Source organism: Zalophus californianus, chromosome 17, assembly GCF_009762305.2.
Source record: "Zalophus californianus isolate mZalCal1 chromosome 17, mZalCal1.pri.v2, whole genome shotgun sequence".
In the NCBI taxonomy this organism is placed as follows: Eukaryota; Metazoa; Chordata; class Mammalia; order Carnivora; family Otariidae; genus Zalophus; species Zalophus californianus.
In genome coordinates, this window is record NC_045611.1 from 34998465 (window position 1) to 35009669 (window position 11205).

General features: G+C 35.4%; 1 protein-coding gene across 1 annotated transcript in view; it reads right to left on the reverse strand.

Annotated features, from left to right (window-relative positions):
• The window catches only part of LONP2 (lon peptidase 2, peroxisomal), a 114544-nt gene that overhangs the window by 94674 nt on the left and 8665 nt on the right, over positions 1 to 11205 (reverse strand). The window contains exons 3-6 of the mRNA XM_027617236.2: positions 8976 to 9107; positions 7652 to 7774; positions 2542 to 2705; positions 1124 to 1218 (exon numbers count right to left, since the gene is read on the reverse strand). Of these exons, the coding sequence (XP_027473037.1) occupies positions 1124 to 1218; positions 2542 to 2705; positions 7652 to 7774; positions 8976 to 9107 (514 nt within the window). The remainder of the gene's footprint in view (positions 1 to 1123; positions 1219 to 2541; positions 2706 to 7651; positions 7775 to 8975; positions 9108 to 11205) is intronic.

An 11205-nucleotide genomic window follows, 5' to 3' on the forward strand; every position in this document is an offset into this window, starting at 1 on the left:
AGGAGCTATTTTAACCTTAACATTGTCCCAGCATAGTTAATTTAACACGAATGACCTTCATTCTGGGCCCTCTAGGAGACAAAAACAATTTTTTTTTAAGTTCTCAGTACCAGAAAGGATGGTCCTCTGTAGGTTAATAGGCAAGTATTTTTTAATATTAAAAATTCAACATCTGGAAATGTGGTTTGTACAGCATATCTTATGTGGGGCATAAATGTGTGCTTTAGAGGTAATATTTTTTAAAAATCTCTAGCGTTTTTGTTTTTGTTTTTAAAGATTTTATTTATTTATTTGACAGAGAGCGAGAGAGGGAACACAAGCAGGGGGAATGGGAGAGGGAAAAGCGGGCCTCCCGCGGAGCAGGGAGCCTGATGCGGGGCTCGATCCCAGGACTCTGGGATCATGACCTGAGCCGAAGGCAAACGCTTAACGACTGAGCCACCCAGGCGCCCCTCTAGCATTTTCTTAAATGTAGGAATTTTACTAGCCAGGATAATGCATCTTTAAATTTTCAAAAGTCCACCATATAGCTACTCCTATGCCAGCAGTAGTTCAGGCAATCAATCCACTGTTGAACTCAGTAAACCTTGTGTGTAATACCAACCTATAATACTAGCCTATCCAATAACAGAAACAAGTACAAATAAATGCTTCTAAAAATTGTGAGAGTCAACAGAGTATTTCTCATCACAAGAGAAAAGAGCAAATCCACAGGAAAGAGAAAAGTTCTACCGAAAGATAGAATTTAAACTCATTTAATAGGTTTTTGCATGAGAAAAACAAACTTCCAAATGGTACAACTGTTCTGTTATACAGCTATATGTAACTATTTCTTTAAATATAAATGTTCATCATCTGATCGACTACTGGTATTAAGAAACACATCTATCAACAATCATAGAAAATCCTATTTTCTCCAAAATCAGGCAAAAGGCACTTTCATGTAGCACCTTCTTTTCCTGTTTGGTCCCAAGACTTAGATGATACAAGTTCAGCATCTAAATAATTTATGTCAAGAACTATAGTAACAGTAAGATAATCAATGGTGAGTATTTCAATAGAATCTGCATGAGCTTTCTGAGTAACAATCAGCCTGTAAAAAGGTGTTATTTTGTTGGCTTACCAGTTGTACTCTTGTTCCAAGGAAGTTCCACCATAAGTTCTAAATAATTTCTAGTCAGAGCATATTCTGGCATAGACTGAGGCATCTTTTTGAGTCTGTGGGGAAAGAATACACAGCAAAAATGTTCCGTAACATAGAAGAATTCCCTAAAAACACAAAAATCCAGCATCTGCCTTTCTGGGTCAGATATTATCATGCATATTAAAAAATCTGGAAATGTTTTTAAAAATCTGGTTATTTTGTTTTGTGATGTACTTATGGAACAAAATTAAAACAGATACCTGCAAACTGGAGGGGGCAGGGATGGGGTGGGGAAAGGAACACTATATCAGATTCTATCCTTGAAATATGACTTTACCAGTATCAGTATCTCACAGAGGGGATCTCAAGTCATACTTATCCATTGATATACCTATCACAGTAAGATTTAAGTGCCTAACCATGCATAACACAATAATTATATATATTTTTTGTATCAGAGATGAAATCAGCTCATACAAGCAAGCTAATATCAGATATTTAATTAAAAGATGCAACTTCCATAATAAATGCAGCGTTTAACAAAGTGTTCTGCCCACAAAAGATGTTCTACATTTATTAATTAATGCCAGTCAATATAAAATATCCCTGAACTACAACTCATGTCCTTAACTGTGAACCTGAGAAAGTCAAATCTTTAATTACTGAGCATTCACTTAGGTTCATTATAATTTACCAATAAAAGAAAATGCAACACAGTTATACTGTGTCAAGTACAGAAAGAAAATACTGGTGTTCTATTTAACCCTGAGATTATCCATATACCCTATGCTGTCATCAAGGTTTCTGTGTACTTTACCTTATACAAAGAGAAACTGACAGTCCCTGCCCTCTAGAGTTTACAATCTTTTTTCTAAAGAAGAAATAAGTGACATGTGAAGAACACAGTGGTAACTGAACAAACACTGTGTCTAAACAAAGCACAACCCATTCATTAAGACAATAAAAAGTCAGTGAACAACAGTGGTCACATTTGACAGTACACTGTAGGTGGAAGAACTGCATCACTTATACACAGCAACTCAGAAAAAGATTAGGGACACTGGTGTTAATTCAGGAGTATTAAGAATGTTTTAAAAATCAGATTCTGGTTGAGGAATGAAGAGGGATAATCTAAAGATTCCACAGATCACAGCTATAATCTGAGAATGTGGAAAGCAATGAAAGGTCAAAATGGAAAGATAAAATTAATAGAGTGGTCTATGCCTATATGAAATAGAAGAAAAGGAGAAAGGTCAAAGAACATAAAACAAGTAACTCAGCTTTCAGTTTGTGATCCAAAGAAGCAGACTCAAGTTTCCACGAGCAACAATTTTTAACATTAATATGCAAAATGAAAATACCAATGAGTGAATAGCATCTTTTTAGGGTCAATTTACCTTTTTATCTCTTTGACACAGACCTTATGGGCCTGCTCTGGCATACTGGATGTTCGTATTTTTCTCTCTAGCATGACAATGTCATCATTGTCTTCATCCTCGCCATCGTCTTCTAAAGCTCCTGGGATGTGTGTAATCCTCCTAACAGGACGTATTGCTATAACCTAAAATAGAAACAGAAGAGTAAAACTGTCTGTCAAAATAAACTGGAAATGAGGTACCTAGTTACACACAAGGTTATAGCTGGTGCTGAATAACATTTTCAAAATTAGAGTCTACATCTTTAGGAACTAAGTTCAAAACGATAACTAAGAGGCACAAGCATATAAAAGCAGCAGAATTTCAAAAGTGGATCAACATAAAGTGGGCATTATTTTACTATATGCTTATACAACAATATGAGAAAAAAATGGAAGAACTGGCTACTAAAAATAATGAAAACATCTAGGAATACCTTTCTTTCAGCTACTACTGCAGCCACTACCTTCTTGATTATATTACTACTTAGCAACTGCCAACAGAATAAATTCCACTTTCCCTCCTACAGTACAAAATTTCTAACATCTTTAATGTTTCTACCATTGACTCTATTCTCTTTTGTCTCCAACACATGGAAAAGACTTCCTCCTTTCAAAATACTTGATCTTACCTATGTCCCTTTCCGTTAACTACACACTGTTTACTTCCCTTCTTCTGATGTTCTGCTTTTCCAACAAGTGGCTTTGACCACCACTTCCCTTTCCTCCTTGAGTACTTCAATAATCTGTACTTCATACTTTGGCTTTTGTCTCCATTATGTTGAAATTGCTCTCTGAAATCCGACAACGATCCTCTTTGCCAAGTCAAATGGCTTTACTTGTGTTCTCTTTCTCCACAACTTCTCTATCAGATTTTAAAACTTCCAAAGTGTTCTTCTGAAATTCTCAACTCAGTAATATCATGAATCAACACTAGCCATCACTGGAGCAAAATGATACACTGGCATCCATTTAAAGGCATGGGAATTTATTTTTTAAAGTATTATTATCTATTTACTACTTTCAAATATAAAAAGTTAAAAACACAAGGCAGTAAATAAAGCAATTTTATAAAAACAGAAATATTAAATTCTATACTTTTATTCTACATAACTCATTAGCAGATAAAATTAATATTCTGAAGTATGAAAAACTGAAAATAAAAAAATTTTAAATGAGTTTTAAAAAGCACATCAATTATTTCATCACTGAGACATAAGTATATTTTTATGCAATCTTTTTCTCCCAGCTACTAAAGAGACTTCTCAACTCTTAAGGAATAGGCAGAGAAGGTTCTAGGCTTAACTCCAAATATTATCCTCTGATTCCTACATTTTCATAGCTGTCGCCTGTTTGATCATTTTCTGGAATGATTCTGAACACCTTTCTATTTAAGCAGTGGTAGTATTTATTGATAATAAGCTGCAGTTTCTGTGCCTCCCAACACGGAGTGTGCCTTGCTTTGTCTTTCTGCACAAAATGGATAACTAAATTAATGATCTGATCTCAAGTCAGAAGTAATTCAGATTTCTGCTATTTGTTTGAAACAGCATGATGTCCTAAAATAGAAACACCAGACAGGCTACTCCTGTCTCTGTCATCGTTCTCCTCCAGCCTACTCTGATGCTCCTTCCTTAGTCCCACTGGTAAGGAATCCTTTACCTTGCTCTTCTCTCTCTACAATGTATTCTCTTTGATGAAGGAACACTTCTATGTTGATGACCATTAGGTCTCTAACATTATTCTCAACCTTTCACTTACTTTCCAATAGCCTTCAGAGACCTGCCATTTACACTCTTGCCCACATCAAATATATTTTCTTGATCTTAACTCTGCCCACACATAACAATAGTAAAACTGATAGCTCAAGGGAGACTTCAGACAGACCCCATATAAATGTAATGTATGATAATGAAGGTATCACAAATCAATGGCGAAGTGAAGAATTATTCACAATAGTGTTGAATTAAATAAAAAGCTATTTGGGACAAAAAACAACTGCTCTCTTCACTTTAGGGCAAAATAAATTACATATGGTTAAAGAGTTAAATACTTTTTTAAAAATCAGCTAAAGGTAAACTGAAAGTGCATTATTTCTCAAATCACTGGGGGATAGAGGACTCTAAAGCTTAGAAGATAGAAAAAGACTAGCACAGTTGGACTAAATGAAAGTAAAAATTTTTATAAGTTAAAAACAAAAAAGTCAGCTAAATTATGGCACAGCATAGTGACACAGTCCAATTTTCTAGTATGTTCTTAATACTACATTAAAAAAAAGAGAACATTTCAATAGATGCAGAAAAAGCATTTGTCAAAGTACAACATCCACTCATGATAAAAACCTTCAACATAGTACATTTAGAAGGACCATACCTCAACATAATCAAGTACATATATGAAAAACCCACAGCTAACATCATCCTCAATGGGGAAAAACTGAGAGCTTTTCCTCTAGGATCAGGAACAAGACAGGGATGTTCACTCTCACCACTTTTACTCAACATGAGTCCTAGCCACAGCAGTCAGACAACAAAAAGAAATAAAAGGCATCCAAATTGGCAAGGAAGAAGTAAAATTTTCATTGTCTGCAGATGACACGATACTATATGTAGAAAACCCGAAAGACTCCACCAAAAAAAAACTGCTAGAACTGAAAAATGAATTCAGTAAAGTCACAGAGAACAAAATCAGTGTACAGTAATCTGTTGCATTTCTACACACCAATAATGAAACAGTGTACAGTACAAACAAAATCAATGTAAAGTAATCTGTTGCATTTCTACACACCAATAATGAAGCAGCAGGAAGAGAAATTAAGGAAGCATTAGGAAGAGAAATTAAGGAGTCAATTCCATTTACAACTATACCAAAAACTGTAAGATACCTAGGAATAAACTTAACGAAAGAGGTGAAAGACCTGTACTCTGAAAACTATACACTGATGAAAGGAATTGAAGATGACACGAAGAAATGGAAAGACATTTCATTCTCATGGATTGGAAGAACAAATATTGTTAAAATACCTATACCACCCAAGCAATCTACACATTTAATGCAATTCCTATCAAAATACCAACAGCATTTTTTTTCACCGAGCTAGAACAAACAATCTTAAATTTGTATGGAACCACAAATGACCCGGAATAGCCAAAGCAACCTTGAAAAAGCAAAGCAAAGCTGGAGGCATCACAATTTGGGACTTCAAGTTATATTACAAAGCTGTCATGATCAAATCAGTATGGTACTGGCACAAAAATAGACACATAGATCAATGGAACAGCATAGAAAACCCAGAAATGAACCCACAATATGGTCAATTAATCTTTGAAAATGCAGGAAAGAATAGCTAATAGGAAAAAGACTGTCTCTTCAACAAATGGTATTGGGAAAACCAGACAGTAACATGCAAAAGAATGGAACTGGACTACTTTCTTATACCACATACAAAAATAAATTCAAAATGAATTAAAGACCTAAATGTGAGACCTGAACCATAAAAATCCTAGAAGAGAACACAGGCAGTAACCTCTTTGACATCGGCTGTAGCAACTTCTTCTTAGATATGGCTCCTGAGGCAAGGTAAACAAAGCAACAATAAACTACTGGGACTACTTCAAGATAAAAATCTTCTGCACAATGAAGGAAACAATTAACAAAACTAAAAGGCAACCTATGGAATGGGAGAAGATATTTGCAAATGATAAACCTGATAAATGGTTAGTATCTGAAATACATAAAGAACTTAGAAAACTCAACACCCAAAAAACAATCCAATTAAAACATGAGAAGACATGAGTCGACATTTTTCCACAGAAGACATAACAGATGGCCAACAGAAACACGGAAAGGTGCTCAACTTCATTGATCATCAGGGAAATGCAAATCAAAACTATAATGAGGTATCACCTCCCACCTGTTAGAATCAAAAACTCAAGAAACAACAAGTATTAGTGAGGATGTGGAGAAAAAGGAACCTTCATGCACTACTGGTGGGAATGCAAACTGGTGCAGCCACTGTGGAAAACAGTATGGAGGTTGTGCAAAAAGTTAAAAATAGAACTACCCTATGATCTAGCAATTGCACTACTAGGTATTTGCCCAAAGAATACAAGAACATTAATTCAAAGGGATATGTGCACTCTGATGTTTATAGCAGCAGCATTACTTAACAACAGTCGAATTATGGAAACAGCCCAAGTGTCCACTGATCGATCAATGGATAAAGAAGTTGTGGTGTGTATACACACACACACACACACACACACACACACACACACACACACACAGAGGAATATTACTCAGCTATAAAAAAAGGAATGAAATCTTGCCACTGGCAATGACATGGATGGAGCTAGAGAGAATAATGCTAAGCGAAATAAGTCAACCAGAGAAAGACGAATACCATGTGATTTCACTCATATGTGGGATTTAGGAAACAAAATAACTGAGCAAAGTGGAAAAAAAAAGAGAGGAAAACCAAGAAACAGACTCTTAACTACAGAGAACAAACTGATGGTTACCAGGTGGGGGGGATGGATGAAATAGGTGATGGGGATTAAGGAGTGAGCACACCTGTTGTGATGAGCACTGGGTGATGTGTGGAAGTGTTGAAACACTATATTGTACACCTGAAACTAATATTACACTGTACATTAACTAAATGGAATTTAAATAAAAACTTAAAAAAAAAAGGAAACATGAGATATACAACCATCCCCTTATTTTCAAAGACACTCATCACAGTTGTTAATTTTTAAAATATAGAAAACATCAGAAACAATACACAATGTTTGGCAAAAGAGAAATGGCTTAGTACATTATCCCTTTTGATGATGAACCAAAAATTACCAAGAGCAAAAAGTGAGAAAATATTACCACGTTTTTAAAAAAAGAAAGACCCAGACATGGAAAAGGACTAGAAAAACATACTGAATTCAGAATTTTATCAGTAACTTGAGTGGTAAGAGACAATGAAGTTTTTGTTTTGTTCCTTTCTTCATTCCCCCAATTTTTTTTTACTTCAAAAAAACTGAATCTCACATCACATAAAAACAACTGGAAACGTAAAGAAGTAGATTGAAAGAAATATTTACCCGCTTATCATCATCTTGCTTGTGTTTTCGGGTTTTCTGAAGCAATTTCAGGCCTTCAATTTGTCTGACGAGCAGTGGTATGGTCATCTTGAACCGTTCCTCTAGACTCACCGCATCTAAAATCTAAGGGAATATGAATCAGTTAGTAGAATCTCTCAGAAACACATGCTCCCAAAACAATGCAGTCAGGTCATGACTTAAATTGTTAAGTAAAAAATACATCAATATTCACAGCTACGTTATGGCCAATACAACTAGATTAACTATATTAAATCACTAGAATCCTAAAAAAGAGAAAAAGCATCTTGACTTCTCATTTAAAAATGAAGCCATGTGTATTGTTCCAACAGCAAGAACAAAACACACATTTAATGTCAACTCTTTCTGTGACTTATTCTCTTAAAACACAGAATGTGTCTACATATTAGGTCTAAACAAATTCTAGGTTCAAAATATTAAATTTTCACATTCATGAAAGAGTAGGAGCACTTTAACCAACCACCACTCGTGATGGGAGTAACTAATGCTCTCCATTCTCTCAAACATCCCTGCTGATGCCCACAGCCAGCTTACCCTCTGGTACTCCTGCGCTCTTCTGCTCCTACCAGTTGTGCGGCATTCTTGTGTTTAGAGTAAGGTGTTTATACACCTTTCTGTTAGGTGCACTTGCTATTATAATTTGTTAGATTTGCTACACAATTGCTAAGACATAACTGTGATAAAAGTATTAAATAAACTGATAAAATGAAGGTTTCAATGAAAACTAACTTACATGTTCTAGGAAGATTTAATAAAGCAGACTGCTTAAAAACACTATAAAAATTAGTATGCAAGAAAACTTACAGTTTTGGGAAAAAACATGCAAATCTAAGATTCTGCATTTTTCAGTGTCTTTACAACTCATTTCACTTTACAGAAACAGAAACTGAAAATCATAGATAATGCATCATAGGTATGCTTTATGTAAGAAACATCATGAAGAATTCTAATAAAGCAGGCCATACACAAAGAAAAGGTCAGCTCCACAAGTTTAAAAAACAGACAAAATATATTTATTTTTTAAGTTAAATATTTACCATTTTTAAAATTATTCGCCACTTTAACTTTTTCCATAAATTGACAAACTACTAGTACTGATAATGTGAATAAAAGAGCTGCCTGAATATACAAAAATGTAAAGCAATCACTTTTAACAGTCAATTTCAGCATAAGAGCATTTTAACTACTTTTATGCATCTCTAGTATCTCTTACTGAAGGTCAAAATTTATTATTTTGAATAAAAACTGACAAAACAACTCAGTATTTAAGAAGGGAATACTGTACCTGGAGCTTCTCTTTGTTGCTTGTTCGGATAATTGAAGTCAGAATGTCTGGTAAAGCTTCTCTTGGAAGACTATCTAAAAGGCGTCTCAATTTAGCAACTGCAGGGACAGACATATCTAACATTTCAACCAACTGCAAGGATAAAGAAGTCTTTTTAATGAAATCTGGCATTATTTGTGAATTCAAAATACAGACTGGCATATAGGTTTAAAGTTTGGGCCTCAGAGTCTTTGTTTCTGAAAGATCACTGATTACTATAGTCCAGGCATTTTACAGGTCTCAGAAGAAAAAAAAATACATTCAAAATATCAATCAGAATTGAAAGGCAAAAGTGGCTCAAATGTGGATAATATGAACGTTTAAAAGGCTCTGTAAATTTATGATTTTATTTTGAAAAAAATTAAAAGTTATGGAAAAGTTGCAATAGTACAATAAACTCCTATCCTTCCCCTAAATTCAACAATTATTAACATTCTGCCACGTGGTTTTTCTCTCTAAGCATGCACGCGCACAAACAGCCAAGGTGTTGCTGAACATTTTAGAGTAAGTGGCATATATCATGACCCTTGTTCTTAAGAACAAAGGTATTCTTTTACATAATCACAGTGTAATTACCAAATTCTGGAAATTTAATAGAGTCGATGCTATTATGCTAACCAATGAGTAGTTGAAATACTGTTTTTTTAGTAAAACATTTGGATTAATGAGAATCTGAGCACTGACTGTGAATGATTTTTATAAAAACAATACCCAGGATATATCTTGGAGTTAAGACACATTAAGTTCAAACAAGCTTTCAGTAACTATGATAATCTTGGGGTTGTTGACAAAAGTTCTCCTCTTCTTCTGGGCACATGGCAGGACTGCTCTTTCTCACCTCCTCTGAATACAAATGGGGCTATGATTCTTGCCTTGATCCATGAAACATGAGGGGAAGCGACAGTTCCTTCTGGGCAGAAGCATTAAAAACCATTGAGATTTGCCACATTTCCTTTTCCAGCCTCAGCAATAATGAATATATGTTTTGAGATGAATCTCTAATCCTCCTGTCCCTAAGTGACTCTAACAGGTAGATCAGCACGCTCTCTAGTTTTAGGTATAAAGCATGAATGAGAAATACACCTTTGTTATAATGTATGCTGAGATTCTGGGAGTACTTAAAACAGCAAAGCTTCGCCCATACTGACTAATTCACAAATGATGTGCCTTATTGAGTCACTCTAAAAAGATTTCTGATGCCAGTACTAATCAAGCCTCTCCGAAGGCACTGTAATTTAGGAACCTATCCACTGCCTGCCTAGAGTCAAGGGAATGAAAGCGCAGTCATGATGAAGCTATTCAGGTGGGAGAAGTAGATAATAAAATTTAGAGACTCTTTCTCCTAAGAATCCATCCTAAGAAAATAAAACAGCTAAAACTTGTTCTCCAAGCACTTACTGAGCACAAACTGCTTGATAGACACAACATACTGCTCAGTAGGGGATGGCTGAAGCAGGGATGAATTCAAGTTTGGTAGAGAAAACAGACCTATAAGGTAAATTTCAATACAATGTGATAAGCATCATATTAAAAGGGATGCATAAAGGACTGTGGAAGCACAGGAAAAGGAGCACAGGATTACCTTTTTTAGCCTTCTGTCTTGTCACCAACCATTCCTACTTGGTGGCCGTGTACTTGAAAAAGAGGCCGCATGATCTTTCTGGCTCCACTCAACGTCTAAGGATACCTTGCTTCCTTTGCTTGCATCCCACAAACTATTTCCCTCATCCTATTTACTGGAGCAAATCTCTCCTAAGTTGATGAGATTGTGTTTATCTCCTTGTAAGCCCTACCTATCCTGAATGGGCTGTCATTGTCTGCCTTTAAAATCCTTCCTCTTCCTCTCTTTAAATAATGATGGGGCTAAGTTATACCCAAAGCTCACCCCCAGACTATTTGCTCAGTACCTTGCAGAAAACACCAAACAAAAATACCATTTTAAAAGAGGTGTATTTTTTTTTTCTTTTAGAATGTAAGCTCCTCAAGAGCAGGGACAATGTTTTCTGTATGTTCTATTGTGCCTAATACACTGTAAATGCTCAATAAATATTGATGACGGGGGGAAAAAAAAACAGCCAACAGGAGTTGGGAAAGCATCAGTCTAAAAACTGAGAGAAGGAAGAACACTCCCAGCAGAGAGAACAGAAGGGACAAAATCACAGGAACATGAAACAACAAGATGTGAAGCTCT